General features: G+C 40.7%; 1 protein-coding gene across 5 annotated transcripts in view; it reads right to left on the bottom strand.

Moving 5' to 3' along the window:
- ITPR2 (inositol 1,4,5-trisphosphate receptor type 2) overlaps positions 1–16,351 on the bottom strand; it is a 289,774-nt gene that overhangs the window by 255,463 nt on the left and 17,960 nt on the right. For 4 of the 5 annotated variants that reach the window (XM_074826452.1, XM_074826451.1, XM_074826450.1 and 1 more), the window contains exon 2: positions 2,253–2,323. The exons of the other annotated variant lie outside the window; for it this stretch is intronic. In XM_074826452.1, the coding sequence (XP_074682553.1) occupies positions 2,253–2,323 (71 nt within the window). The remainder of the gene's footprint in view (positions 1–2,252; positions 2,324–16,351) is intronic. 5 annotated transcript variants of the gene reach the window in all.

The following is a 16,351-nucleotide window of genomic DNA, read 5'->3' on the forward strand; positions in this document are numbered from 1 at the left end:
TTTATCTTTGTTGCAGCCGTTCTCCTGAATGCCACTTGATTACATGTACCTGATGCAGCATGAAAACGCTACCAGATGCGGCCCCTAACAATATAGTCATGATGTTATAGCATAGTGGATTGCATCAATTAAGGTGACAAAACTCACTTTTTCGCTAATTTAGCTTCTCCTACAGACATATTTCATCTAAATTTTCACACTACCACAATGCTAGAAATAGATAAGCAAGCCACTTCAAAATTGTCAGGTATGTAAGTTTGGGGGCAGGGAAGGAAAGGAAGAAGAGGGCATCCCCAAGAAATAAAGGACCTGAGTTAGAGAAAAGGAAAGGCTAGATGCTGTGCAGAAGAGGGAGCAGAGGAAACTAGAGATAAAGGGATGTGTTATGCAAGCAACAGGCAGAGGTTGCAATAGAGAACAAAGCCAAAACTGTCTACAATTAATAGAAAACATTCCCCTGCAGAAGCTGGGATGTAACTCAGGAGTACATTCCCCCAGCAGCAGAAAACAGCTGTACATCTTGCCTATGTCTCGTCCCCTTCTGACATCTGATCTATGTACACGTGTACTACTGCCACCACTGATGGCATGCCAGTAGCGCTGAGAGTTCAATAACGTTGCAACCTGGATCAAAGTGCCCAGACTTCTTGATACTGTTGAAATCACCTTTTTTTTTCTTAAAAAAAAAAAACCCTAAACACAGAACACTCAACTTCTCCCTTCTTTGCCTTTTCAAGTTAGGAAAGAACATTGCAGAACTGTGATGAAAGAACTCTACTGTACTGAAGTTATAAAATCAAGCCCTCAAACATCGGACAATGAAAAAATTCAGGTTGTCTTTTTAACCTCCTTGATGCTAGGCATTTGGATGTATCTGCAATTATGCTATCACATGCAAATCTTTTCCAGTGACCCCGTCTCATCTGGATATGTTCTACTTTGGCAACACATCAGGGTGGTGAAGTGCCAGAAATACTGTCCAAAGAGCCCCCACCTGAAATTTTGTGCAACCTGGAAGATGTGAATTAAACATGTATTTGCAGGCAGCGAGAAGATTAAATCACAGTTAGGTAGCCTGAAAGCCACACTGGAGAACTAGCTGCTATCCCCACCTCTGCTACAAAGTTATTCTGTGACATCACGCAAGTGACTGGAATTTATTACTACTAGTTTCTAAATATACATCCTCACTTTCTCAATTTCCAAGATCTGCTGATGTGCTGAATGCTCACAGCTGGAACTGAAACTAAATGCTGATGCTTCCTGAATATATAATGGAAAAAATCTTGAATACTCTGGGAAAGCAGAACTTCAGTCTCTTAATATTTTAAAGACAACTTTTTTGCAATAATAGCATATACATACAACAGTATAATAAACCCTGGAAATATATTAATACGGTTAAGAATGTCACTGCAACCCTTTGAGATAGATACAAGCAGCCATGAGACACGTTTCCCTTGCTCGAAACCAGGCAAGCCATAACTGTCTTTATCTCTTAACAGGTGTGAATCGAAGATCATTTAAGTCAAAAGGTCTGGATCAGGCTAGTAAGGCTCTACTTTGACACAGTTAGAGCCAATCACTTAAACCAAGTACAGACAAGACTGAGAGGTTTTATTTCCTTCCCCGCATATCAACACACAGAACAGCTGATACCACAGGAGTATTTTTTAGCACTCAAGAATTAGAAACTGCATGTTGTCAGTGCATTGTTATTTTTTCCAATAAGCAAAACAGCAAAATTATCCAAATCTACAAGGTCATATCTAAGAAAGTCTAGAAAAATCAGATATGGTTTTAAGCAAAAGTAAAACAAAAAGCTGACAAAATATTTGGGGGTAGTTCTTAAAATGTTGTCTTCTCTTTTAAAAAAAATAAACAAACCAGCAACTCAAGTAGTTTTGAACATCACAAGCTTGTTTCCCATTTACATTAAGAGCAGGGCTAGAGCAAGGAGTTGGTGACACAGTGGGGGATCAGTGTTCAGTGTACAAAGCAGAGCAACCAACTCTTGGACTTCAAGAAAACTAGTCCCTTTCCCCATGTTCTCCACCCACCCCTTGTGCCTTTGCTGATTTGGTATTTAGTTCTCAAAATATGGCATTCACATTCCAGTTTGAAACCTCAGCAATGTGTTCACAAACCATGAAGGCATCTGAGAAGTTACATATCTGGTAAGGCAAAGTGCCCAAGGAGTTAGAATATGCATCAGTCATTAAAAAAAAAAAAAATTATCCCCAGTTACCGACCTCTGAACTTCTTTGGAGGATTAGCAAGGTCACCTGCCTCTGGCTGAACCACACACCGGTCATCCACTAACCTAGAAAAACAAAAGTTATTACACTTACTAAAACATGCATTTTACATCAGTGTAAATAAATGCAGAGACATACCTGTCACACCACAGATACAGAAGCTTACCCATTTAAATCAAAAAATACCTGAATAATAAGAGTTTCTAAGGTACTAAGCATAACCAAGAAAGATGATTTCTTCTATTGCACTAAATTATGACCTATGTTTCAGATCCCACTTCATTTAAATCTGGTTAAAGTCCCTTTTGTTACACCGTGTAGATTGATGTTACATGTAAAATTCTTGTTTCCTTTTGTTCGAGCCCATCAATCCTGAATCAGAAACAGTTTGTTTTTCTGCCACTGTCAGATTTTCACAGCCATTACCCTAGGGCATAGTCCAAAATTCATCAAAATCAACAGAAAGACTCAGCCACTTAAACGAGCCCTGGTAAAAGACCTCAAAGAAAAAATGTTGGGAAGGCACACTATCCAACATGAGAAAGGACATTTAAAGCACCGTGGGTTAGCTTGGCCCTACACTTGCAAGCTGTCTTGTGCCTGCAAATTCCTGCATCCCCACTAAGAACTTTTAAGGGGATGCACAGTAAACAGCCTTCACATCAGTACAAGAATAGATGTGGATCTGCTTACACAATTAGGACACGCAGGGGGCTTTCTCCAATGACTTGCTGTTTCCTAACACTGTTTTATCTAGAATTTCAATCAGGAATCTGATAAAGCACCTTGGATTTTAGTCTTTAAACATTCTGCTATTCTTCTTCACCATTTCTCATCTTTTTCCTCTTTCCATGTGGAATTAAGGTTCACCTCCGACCAAAACTGACAGGACCACATTTTCCCTTGCTAAAATGAATAAGCATCTATTTAATCCACAACAGAAAATCTAAATAACAAATCAAATATATTTCTTACAATATTTTCAAAGTTAAATAAACAATAAAATTCAAAAATATGAATTGTTAATCTTACCACAGAACTTCCTAAACATAAATTCAGATTCCTTTCAGGAAGCATCCTGTACATAATCTGCCTGTTTGAAACAATTATTCAGGAAAAATCACGTCTAAGGACACACTACTGCCCTGCTACTTCACGACAGTCAGGAAATTGCCAGAAAAAAAGCACAATTTGGGTTCAGCCAAATTACACCATAGATGAATTCAGTTTTCACTCAAGTTGGTGAAGGCTTTGCATTTAGCCATGAGCACAGGAAGACTGATCCCCCACGCCCGTGAATTTTCTACCTCTAGCAAACTGACTGCTGACAAGCTGTCCACTGTGGTTGCAGCTCCCAGAAACAGAAGTGGAAAGAATAAAGAATTCTGGAAGTCAGCAACTCAGATCTCATAACACACTTGGATGCAAATGTGAGGTGTCAACGAGGAAGGAGAATTGAAGTAACAGGTCCAGAAGCAGGTAGGGGACTTGCCATGGCCTTATGGAGTTGTGTTTTTAAGTCTAGGTTAGGTCAGGCTTAACAAGAACAAAGTGAGGTTTGGAAAGCAGGACTTAGGAAGAGTCATTCATGCAAGATGCCCTCTGTCTATGATCTAATGGGTCAAAGCTTCCTATAAACAGCATCTAAAACCTGGAGTCACAGAAGAAACAGGGCTGGAAAGGACCACCTTAATAGAAGCTTTGCCAAAGGATTTCAATGCCAAGAAGTACTCCCCCCTCAAAAAAATCTCTCAAAGGCCTTCTGACTGAACCCATAAGGTTTGACCCTTAAGCACAATAGGAGGACAATAATACCTTGGAAGCTGAGTGTAATTCACAAGGAACATCTTGTGTCCCTCGGTGACAACTGGTGCACCCTCGTGACAACTATAACTGGATGAAATGTGAAACTTGCATCATGGCACCACATCACTATAACAAAAGCCATATAGAAAACAAGGTGCTGTGCTGGGAAAAACGAACAAGATCCTGCACATTCTCTGAGCCAGTTAGCTGCAGTTTTCAAACATGTTAAACTTCCAAGTTCCAAAGCTCAGAAAATAGACATTTAAAAATAATATCAATCCCTTTCACTTAATCATTCTCTAAAGGCACAAAGATACAGACCATAAATGAATTCTGCAGTCATTAGGAACCAAAGACATCAGACAAAACAAAGGAGAAAGGAACTGCTGCTATTCCCATCCTATAGACACAAAATGATAGCACAGAAAGATTAATTGACATGTGGCAGGACAGACCAGAAACATCATCTCCTGAGTCCTTGCTCAGTGTCTCAACTTCTGACACCTTTGTTTCTTGCAAAGTATCTTACAACACAGGACAAAAACCTGAATAAAGTATTGCTTTGTCTATATAGCAGTCTTACAACAATTTAATCCCCGAAATTTCCATATAATTATATTCATCCTGTATTCCAGCAGTATGTCCTTCAAAGAGTTCAGTAGCTACGTGTTTACTGTGGAGCTGCTTGTTATGGTACTGCAGTGAGAGCTGCGTTGCGCATTGCACCTGATGCAAGACTTCAGCCTGCTTTGTAGACTGGAACAGAAGGGCTCTTCAAACACAGACCACTTCCTCTGATACACAGTTCTACATATTCAAACCCCACTTTTCTTATGCAGTCAAAAGGCAGCTGTTGGTCTGTTACTGAAGCCTGCTAGGTGTCTGTGTTAAACAACCAGTTATTCATGACCTTTGTAACCTGCAAACAATCCATTTGAGATGTGTGAAACTGAGTAACAGGCTTGACTGAAAAAGGTCTTGGGCACCTGCAGCTTCTGTCAGACCATGGCACAGCACATTTTAAGATCACTTGCTTGCGGGTTTGCACAGGAGGCCAAAGTGCACCAGACAAGACCTTTCTGATAAAGGCAGAAGTTATTCCATTATACCATCAAATTTGCTAGCTATTTAAATACTGATCTAAACTATTATGCCAATATTCAAGCCACTATCATCAAAGAAGCTTTGGCAAACTTCAAAGGGTTTAATTCTTCAGCTGAACTGCAGACAATACTGCTTTGTGCCCACTGTTGTCATTCAGTACCTGGCAAATACAACATGACTGCATTTCAGTTTTTCATATATAGGTGGCATGTAAATGACAAAGGAGTTTCCTGCAAATGTATGATATTATTTTATTTATTCAAGTTCTTCCCTGAACACAATAAATACCTGGTTTGTGCGCAATGCCTCCAAGTAATTGTTGCACTGCTGTAGTAATTAAGTTGTACAGTAGTTCACTGGTGTCTAAGATAAGTCATCCAAAAAGTCAAAATAATAATTAAGGCCCTGGACTTTACACATACCCCTTTGTATTCAGTAATTGCAGAATTAGGGTCTGAAAGTAACAATGTTCATGGGATTGCTTGTCTTAGATGCACAGTCATTGTCCCACTGAAGCCAGTGAAAGTTTTTTTCACTTGCTGCAGAGGAAGCAAGGGCAGCTCCTCACCATGCCGCCACATGCAGCCAACCTCAGAGACTAGCAGGTATTTAAGCCATTACGACCTTGTGCTACAGTGTACAAAGCCACATTAAACACGAATTGAAACTATATAAAGCAATGCCTAGGAGTTAAAGTGTGCTTCTCAACAGAGGCAGGGGAAAAAAGGCAGCTTTCAGCTCTCTTAGCATTAGTCAAGATAGTGCACCGTATCATGTGAAGTGGTCAAAGCATGAACCTGTACAGAGTCCTGCACCTATCTTCCTCTCCCTTCATTTTCTCCCCATCCTTTGGTGGGGTTAAATCTGTCCTTTCTCACCACAGGCAAAGCCAAACATGTATAAGCATTCAGTTTAGTAATACCTTGCAGCAATGAATTCCATGTATAAGGTGGCACCTATGTAAACATATTTACAAAGTTTCAGATATAGCACCTCTCATTTTTGTTGTTTCAGTAACAAAAGGACAGGATCAACTTCTCCCAATACTATTCATCACTTGTGTTCAGAACTTGCCCAATATAAACAACTTCGAACTTCCCATACAGCTTCTAATATTGCTCTGCTCCCTGGGCACTGGGCAGAAGGAGGGAAACAATAACTTGCAGTAATTCTCACTAAATTTTTCTACTGGGTAGAGCAGCAGCCTTTGTAGGGACTTTCACTGAAATAAAGAAATCAGAATGAGTCTGTGAAGAACCAGCAGGGTTCTCACTGTGTATTTGGGGAAACAGGAGGAAGGACACACTGATGAGAGAAGCAGGACTAAGCGGTAGCAGTATAACTGATAAGGCAGGCATGTTGGCAGAAAAGACTAATGGTATCTGGGTTTACAGGTATGAATCATATATGGTGGATGAGTCTTCACATCCTACAAGCTCCACTGATTACCCAACACAGGCTAAAGGTAAATACATCAACGGTTTCTAGGAACTTGCAGACGTAGCGCAAGAGTCAAGGAAAAGTTGTATAGCGATTATCCTGGGGGGGGGGAAGTTATGGATTTTGTGAATTTTAGGGCTCTTTATAACATCAGATGCTTTTTAGATTGTCCAAGAAAGCACTCACATAATACTCATTCATCCTAGCTTTGTGCCTTCAATTTAAAAAAGTATCATCCTGAAATGTATTTTGTCTCTTCCTGCCAACAGACTTCTACTTTCCATAGCCCATATTATTAAGCAAAACAATACTTAAACAAACACAAAAGCACACAGACTCTCTCATAAATGTAACTACACATACATGCCTGTATGTGCCTAACCTGTTAAAAAATACAAGACCCAGCTACTGTCATCTAACTATTATAATACACGGGGGGTAAACAGAACTCAGCTTGGTATTCTTTACACATATGTATTTCACTCCTCAAATAGCTGAATAAACCAAGTTAGAGGCAGTATCTTCAATCTGAGACAATCAGTAGCTCAACTTTTACTTTCTTAATGGTATCAACATTTCACTGACTTTCTGAGCAGCATAAGGCCTAACAGCAGCAGGAAGAGGGGGCAATGTTGACAACAGACATCAGCAAGAAGAGCTGGACATTTTAATTGTCAGTGGAGCCAAGTAATATCTTTGCTCAACATCAGCTCACAAATCATGCTGAGGTTACATCCCAAAGACACATAACCTCAACACCCCCTCATGAACAAAGGAGCAGCCCTTCCTTTGCTCTTCAGGCATCCCTTCACATACACAACCTCCTTATCAGAAACACTCCTCCAGAGCACCTTCCACCCAACACAATTCTTCCCTTCCTAACTGCAGCTCTCATCTGCAAAGCCTCTCCTGAGCTCCACATATCCCAGCACACAGTAACCACTCAGGAAGAGAGGTGATGGTCATATCACTAAGCAGCCAACCAATAATGAACAATAGGTTAATAAAATTTTGCTGCCCTGGAAATCAAGCATCAAATACCTAAGTGCCAAACAATCAGGTCCACCCAGTTCTTCTCCAAGTCCACTCACTTTTCATTTCATTGAGTCTCTTATCAGGCATCTAGGTCAGCCCACTTCTTGCTTGCTTCAAGCGTTTCCTGCCAAAAATCTATAGTCATCATACCTTGCCCTTCCCAAAATGTGAGTTCATACTCCTTTTTGACTACCAGTCCCAATTCAAACGATTTACAGCTCTACGATTTAGCTCTGCTGTATGAAACTTGTCTTTTTTCCTGTCTCCTTCCTTTCCAAAGCCAAATTTTTCATCATCATCTTTTCGCATCTGCAACCTTTTAGAGTCTCCTACATTAACTCCAGCTTGCACAGAAAATAAAAAGGATTCTCCTTGTACTTACAGCAAGGCTATTAAGCCTCTGTACCATTTAGGAAGATCACACGTTAAAAATCTCTTTTGATAAATGGGAGGATCACAGTACACAATATTTTAAAAAGTGCACTACATGCTAATGAGGTGCAGCAGCACAGAGGGAGACTAGAAAGTCTGACTCCTGCCTGCCTCAAACTTTAGCAATTTTATCTTTTCCCTTATGAACAAATTTTAATTGCTACAAACACAAAGCTTAACACAGGTTGAAATAAGCTATGAAATTAATGTCCCTACTCTGGGAAAACAAACTTCCATGCATCTAAAATATTCCAAACTTCTCTAAGTGCCTTAAACAGCAACCAAATTTCACCATAAACCATCCTCAGCATAAAACAAGAATGTGGGTGCATTTTAATCTCAGCTACACAGATCAGGAACACTCAGCCATTCTCACCATCCTGCAAAATGCTTGCACAGGTCACTTTGAATTGTATTATCAAATGCCTTGGAGACAGGAGGGCAGAGAGATACCAAGCCTATACTGGGAAACGATACAACAGCATGCAAAGAGGCAGCTCCACGTTTGCACTAACAATTGCACTAATAATCAGCCCTAAAGTTTTTTTCCTTATCTGATAGTGCATTCATATATTCTTGTAACCATACCTGCAGGCTTGCATATCGGAGAGAGGAAAAAAAAAAAAAGCAGTTTTTGCCTGTTCAATTAAGTAATCCAGCTATAAATCCTGAATGCCACTTTGTTATTCTTTTGTATTGTATTATATCCAGTCATGCTTTTAAGCTTGTAAAAGGTTTAAAAATCTCTTTAGTAGAATTTATCCCTTTTTATAGTTACATTTACATTTAAAACATTGTGCAGATTAAAATAAATTATAAGAATAGAGTTAAATTATTACAGTAGAATAAAGCATTATTTGAAGATTACAGTGGAGGGGAGAAAACATGATTCTTCAATTTTAGTCTCAGTTTTGCAATTTTCTTGTCCTGCATAACAGGCAAGTCATTTATGCACAAGGAAAACAGTACTGAGGTTTAGCTTGGGCATACTAATTTTTGACATTTCACACAGTGAACATTCACACAGTGTTTCAAGATCCTCACATCAATACAATATACATTAAGGCACTTTTCAGTGGTGCCAAGTAGACCTATTTTCTGCTGTCAAAAATGGACTTGGGAACCCACAATGAAAGAAGGTGTGCCAGCCCATCCCACCCAGCTCATTCCCCAGTCACACAAAGTCCTGCTTCACTTCGAAATGCTGGTACTCTGCTCCCAGGCTTGTTTTGGCTTCTGTCTCAGTACCTTTGAAAAAGAAATTACATTGCCATAAAACCAAGGAAATGTCTGATTTTTTCCTTTTTTTTTTTTTTTCAATATGAAAATAAAACTCTATCACACAAGTATGTTGTGATAGCCTAAAGGCATTCAATAGAAGAAAATTTTGCACAGGAAAACACACTCTTTTGGATGAAATCTGTATTAAGACATTCTTTTAAAGCTAAGAAATGGAAAGGATAAAATGAGTATTAGGAAAGCTTTCTGAAAGCAGTAGTGGCTTGCAGAACATAGGCCCACTAATAAAATGCATCACCTGGGAGATTGGACAATTTTTCCATTATTAACATTTTCTTTTTTGGGTGAAATCTTGACTGTCTTTCAACTTACTGGCAAAATTTCCACTGATGTCTCTGAGTCCAAGATTTCACCCTAATAATCCTACCCTTCCCAGAAGTGCACTGCAGGGTGAAACATCATTTAAATAAGCAGCAGTGTCAGCACTGAGTGCACGGCTATATTGGAGACTATTCAGAAGGAGGGAACCCACCATTGCCACCAATCAGTGAGCTCACCACTGCCAAAACAAGCTCCCCTGAAGATGGGGTGGCAAATGGCATTCTGGTGGCCTCATTTCAGCGATGTAAGCATGAGGTGTCTAGCTCAAATTCATCAGCTAATACCCTTTTTCAGTCAAGATTGAGACACAGGCATCTCATAGCAACGTACTCTAGGGAAAATGTGTAAGACAGGAGGATGAAAAACATCCTCCGGGTACATCCTTCCTCTCTCCCTTGTCTATTGGCTACTTGTATAACTTTTCAGATGACTAAACTTTGGCAGAATGTGTTAAGTGAGACCCCCCGACCACCTCAGGATGGAGGTAGTAGCATTCTGAAAGGCTTTCCTCCTAGTTCAACCTGAACACCTGGCAATTTTTCCTGTGCCTGGCTGAGACACAACCAGGTGGACCTGGTTGAGATATTCCTCCTATCCCCATCCACCTTCCTTCTGTGCACCGCGCAACAAAAGACGACTGGTAACCCTGCACTTGTACACACTCACTGCTAGGTTTCCAACAACCAGAGAAAAACGTTATGGTAACATGCCTACACATAGGGTACAAAGAATACGCATCTCGTGAGGTCTGCAAAGTGTTTTGTTTAAAAGATAGACAGCATGACCCACAGTATATATTCAAGGGTGAGGATTTTTATGCTGATGCAGTCTGTCTCAAAAGATTCCAGCCACTGAGGTGTTGTGGAACAAAAGAGAAAAATCTTCCTTCAATTTTGATTAAGCTCACTCAAATATTGACCACAAGGACAGTTGTGAAGGACAGTTTTAGTTAATTGTACACTAAATGAAGAAGGTAAAGAAATTACTACAATTTTGTTAAAACTGGAAATTTGATCATTTCAAGACAAGACTTTAAGAAGTGGGAGACTGTAGAAGTGAACATATGTATTAAAATATTGTGGTTCATGAGCATATTATCACACATTAAAATCCAAAAACATCATCATCTGCTCATCAGCTGTTCAACAGTCTATCCGAAGTATTATCCCACATACAGCACTCAGTGGAGGCTTTATATTCATGTTCTTCAGGGCACAGGCCACATACCATAAATGTCCATGATAATCTCCAAATATTCCCTTTATTTATTTTAGGAGCACCTGAGGTGTCCTTCATCACAAGTCCAATCTAACTTCTGCAGCTCTTCTACTTAATCCTTATTCCGACTAGCTATATATTGAATGCAAATACTGGAACAAGTCTAGGATTTCGCCCAATACAAACACAATGCTTCCTTAGAAGTAGATCAAAAAATCAAGATTAAACACGTAACTTTAACTCTGCTGGCTTACACATTACAACTACCCATAACAGGTCTGTCACTCAGCTCTCCCAATGTAAAAAAGCATGGACAAAGTAGAATAACTAGGTATATTGACATAACACACATTAGAAACACTGACACTGTGACCACTGTTTAACTAAAAATGGGATTTTCAGGACTATGCAAGCCTGCATCTTTACGTGAATTTTAGGCATGTAGTTCACTAATAAGTCCCTATCAGACTGAGTAGCTTAAATTTATATAGTACATAGTGACTTCAGAAAAAAGGTCCTATTAATAGCATCACTGGTCTCAAAATCAAGTAGACATGCAGAACTCATTGCACAGTTACCCGTTCAGCCAGACAGCAAATCAAAGCCAGTGGTAGATAGAAAATAATCACGATCAAAAGAAATTCTACATTCAGCTTACACCAGAAGAATCTGTGCTTTTTGCTCAGCTTTGTCTATAGCTATGTTGCTACACTGAACATTCAACATTGCTACGTTGAACATTCACTTGAAAAGACTGTCTCGAAGAACTATGTGCTAATGAAAGGAATTGGAAAGGCTCAATTTGCCACTGTTAACACAATTTAATGAAAACAGAGAGAAAGGTTTACCCTGAAAAATACTGTTGAGAAATGCCAGTATCTGTCCAGTGATCAAAAAGTGACTTCATGAACAAAAATAGCAATGAAGGCACTCACACCTACACATCAAAACAGCAATAATTATTGTGTAAAGGAAGCATAAGCAATAGGAGAGAATTAGGAAATTTATATTTGACTAAAATAGCATAATGTAAAAATATTGTTGTTTAAGTAGAGAAACCAGCCTCAAATGCTACTGTAAGGTCTCTAATGAACCTCAACAATTTCTGGGACATTAACATGTATCTGGACAAACACATACATACACACAAATTATCAATCCTGCAAACACAACTTGGAATCTAGATCCTGGAAATCACACTAAATTCCTTCTCCATTTTGTAACATAAACAGTAATAATCTGGCAGACCAACCGATGTCCCACTATGTTAAAAATGTGCATGGAAAACATTTCTTAATCAAAATGCTGTCATTTTACACATTTTGTAGTGCTTATTTCACACAGCAATGGCAAATCTTATATGATTTTTTGCTAAAGTTAAAAAAAAAATCCCCTTTTTTAGATAATACAGATACTAAAATATTCTATATTACAACCTTTGTTATATGTCAGAATACCAAATGAAGAAAGGAATTGCCTCATTTCAGAGGCCTGTAAACGGTGACAAGTCCTGAGCTAGTGTGAACGTGTGTAATTCCACTTAAGTTAGTCAAACGGCACTTTTCTACAGCAGCTAAGCATCTGACCCAGTGCTTTTTATATTCATTCTTTAGTGTACCTTCCTTTAGGTGCCCCAGAGGCCGTCTTCAAGGCCAACCAGCACTACTGTGCCACCACAACCATGGAGCACAACATGGGCCCCCACCAGCCACGGCCCCCTTCCATGTGGTGTGCTATATCCTGGCATCAGGGACAAACCTGGGCTTTACACTGGGAACACCAACCTTCCCCAACCACCTCCTTGCTGAGGCAGCACTCTCGAAGTACACTGCTGCCTGGTTTTGTTTTCAAATAAAAGTAGACATCTCTCAGTTTAACAATGTAACTATCAGCAAGTTTGTACCCAATGTGTAATTCAGCTCCCAAAATCCTGCTGCTGGTTTCAGGGTTTATTTCTGCCTCCAGGGACAATGACTTGGTTTGCAGGAATTCACTGAACAAGGTCTGCTCACCCTTTGATACATGTCCAGCTCGCACTGATGGTAATGAGAATTATGCATAGTTATTAAAGGGTAGGAGAGAACTTCACATCAACATATGTTTCAATTCTCTCAACAAAAGATTTTAGGTTTTTTTATTCTCATTTTGCAATGATAAATGTTTACAAATTTCTGCAGCTGGGCCACGTATTTTTGCATATTCTCTTTGCTTTTCTGTTTCTTCTGCAAGTTAAAAAAATACCTTTCAAACAAAAACCAGCTGCAAAATTACAGTGACTCTATTTACTTGTTTTTAAACTGAGCAGAGACAGTTTCCTACCGGGAGAGATCATTTTGGAAGCTTTTCCAGATTCTCTCGAAGCTGCTTTCCCAGTTGCTGGGAGCAGCTCTTGGAGCTTTTTGCCACACCTACACCCAACCTGTACACGCTCGCTTAAGAGCGCTACACATACCAGCGCTAAGCAGCAGTCTGAAGAGGAAGTGCTTGGGAATGCTCCTGCCACAGGGGAACGAGTTGGGAAGCAGGTGAGTCAAGAAACAGCAGCCATAAGGAAGATGGCAAAATAGCAGCTTCTGTGCAGGTCTACGGGCAAAGGTAGAAAAAAAGCCAATTCATTGCTGCGCTGCTTCTGTGAACCTTTCATAACTAGCATTTTAAAATGGAAAAATGCCATAACACACAGGTTCAAACCTCAAAACTGCTTCAGACCTTTCTCAAATTGACCAGGTTTGTCATCCCCTCTGGTTTTAACACAGCGAGGCGATACTCACAACAGCAAATTTAACATGCCCAAGAACACTCTCAGAGGCTGAGGCCAAGGAGCACGGAAAACCCCACATCTACTGCCACAGAACCTCAGTGTTTAAGCCAGGTGGCTGCACACTCCAGGAGGAGCTTCCAGGAACCCTCCAGCCTTGTCCCTGCACAGGGTCCAGGGACAGCATTAGTGCCAAAATCACACCAGGAAACAGTCCTAGCAGTTTGCTGGTACAGACTATTACATCCCAGCACCCCAGAACACACATGAGTATGTGTTTGTTTATTAATACAGACATAGCAGAAAATTTTTTGAAATGGTCTCATCCTTGACCTAGCGCTTCCACCAGCATTCTCAGTACTGACATTATACTGAGCTGGGACAGGACGGTATTTGTATCATGACATGAATATTAGAGCAGCAACTCTAACAAACACCGAACAGCACTGACTCTCAGGCTGTGCTGTCAGTTGTCCAAATGTTGTATCACCTTCTAATGTGTGTCTTAACAACAAGCTCTGTTACAAAGAAATTAGTTTAGCCTCTAATGCTAAGGCCCCAGTTCTGCAGCATTCTTCTCAGCTGAAGGAAACGCTTCCAGGTCTCCTTGTACAGCTTATCCTAACACTGTAACAGGAAAAACGCTTGCAATTAATCTCTTTCTATTCAGAGAAGTGGAGTCCTTTATCACTTACATACACTTACTGGGAATTAACTGGCAGAGAAACAAAGACATCACTTCTTCTAGAAAAGCCTGCACTTCAGTGATATGGTGAATAGAAGAATGGCGTCCACTTGATTTTTCGTTTAAAGTCCATTACTGCTGTACACAGGCTTATTAACACTCATGTTGCAGTTCCATAAAATTCATGGGTTTTAAAGATGTGGACTGTGTTTTACCTGAGAAAAAGAAGCATGGTTCCTCCTTCTCGATCAGTGAGTGAAAAGCACTGTTATTCTCAAACACAATCCAGGCACACACAATGGACCTTCTCCCTCCTTGAGTTAAAGTATGTATCTCAAAGCAACAGCAAACCAGCTTGAGGGTTAGAACTAACTTGTGTAGCAAAAGTTTTTCAAGTCAAAGCAATCAACTCTAGAAGAACTGCGATGGTATCACACGTTTTATTCCAAATCTTGTGATTTTTTGGTATTTTTTCTATTGGTCTACTTCCTGATATCAATATATGAATATATATTAAAAAACCCTTTGCTTCCATTGAAAAGAGCATGTGTTCCTTGCTGTCACCACTGCCCAGAGAAATGTGAAAAACAGCCTTCAGCTCTGAAAGCTCAAAAATCAGAAGACCAAAAGAACAAATCCATGTATGATTACTTTTTTTAAAATCTCATAATTTTTCAAACCCCTCTCTTTTGTTTGTGGGGGATCTGACTCATAATTTTCAGAAACAAACAGGAAGCACTGCAGACATCTCCAAGTATTTCCTCTCTGCACCCTCCCACCCACCCCCCTTGTCTTTTACTTAACTCCTGGACTCTTTTATTATTCCTTTTGCTATGTCAGCAATGAAATGGCACGGCTCTACGCTGGCTCCAGTGTGCTAAGGTACGCGAGGCCACCTTTTGCCCAGATCAAAGGGAAAGGTGCCCTTCCTCCCCTCGACAGGACAAAAGCGAGGCTTTCACACAGGCCCCCTCTACACCAGCTGGGAAAGCGAAGCCTCTCCACCATGCTTCACTCCACCGCAGCCTACAGCATCACATTAACAGCCCCTTCCTGTCAGCCAGTGAGGGCTCCCCAGCCGCTCCGCCCGAGGAAACCCGGGCCCCGAGGGCTGGGGAGTCCCGCCGAGTTGGACTTGAAGCAGAGAAACAGGATGAAAAAGTGTTAGAAGGTAATGTGCCAGGAAAGCTTTTTTACCTCACTCGGTTTATTACAGTGCTTCCTTTCGTTGAACATGTGGAAAGAAAAAAAACATTTCCCCTTCTCCTTTCACCACCAGGACATGTCACGACGCTAGGCAAGCAGCTGCTTAGCACTGACCACCAGGAGGCATGACGGTGGCGGGGGAGGACCTCAGGGTCAGCTCCTCTGCACCCACGGCAGACCCCCAACTGCAATCTGCGAGGAACTGCTGGGGGTTTTGTAGCCTGCCCTGCTACACACAGCAAGCAGTTTTCAATGACCATGGGCACCCAATACATGCCCTCAATCAGTAAGGGGGCAGGGGGAAGCGAAAAATCCCCCATGATTTTGAGAATTTTCGCCATGAGAAAGGCAGGCAGTGGGACTGTACACTGGCAGAGCTCCAAGCCTCAGGGAGACGAGGCACAAGGGTGCAGGAGTCCTGCACCCGCTAGAGTGAGGGGAGGGAAGAACAATATGCACGGTGACAGGAGAAAAGAAAGGACCTGGTTTGAAGAAGACTAGTTCCCTGTGGTAGCTGCATGAAGCAAGGCGAGAATGTGGTGGGAAATGGAGTAAGTAGTCATCATTACTTACTCCTACATGACCAGTGTGGTGGGGACCATGGAGGCATTCAACAGAAAGCTACCTGTTTCCCTTTTCAGGAACGTCAGCTCTCAGGCTACTCTTTATTTTCTTAATAGAAGAAAATAAGTAAGTGGGATACATTTTAGCAGGAAGAACACATTCCACCATTCAGGGTACTTTGTGTATTCCATCTCTCTGTGTCAGTGTACAGTTTGAAATGTAATT

The sequence above is a fragment of the Strix aluco genome, chromosome 5 (assembly GCF_031877795.1).
Source record: "Strix aluco isolate bStrAlu1 chromosome 5, bStrAlu1.hap1, whole genome shotgun sequence".
NCBI classification, from domain to species: Eukaryota; Metazoa; Chordata; class Aves; order Strigiformes; family Strigidae; genus Strix; species Strix aluco.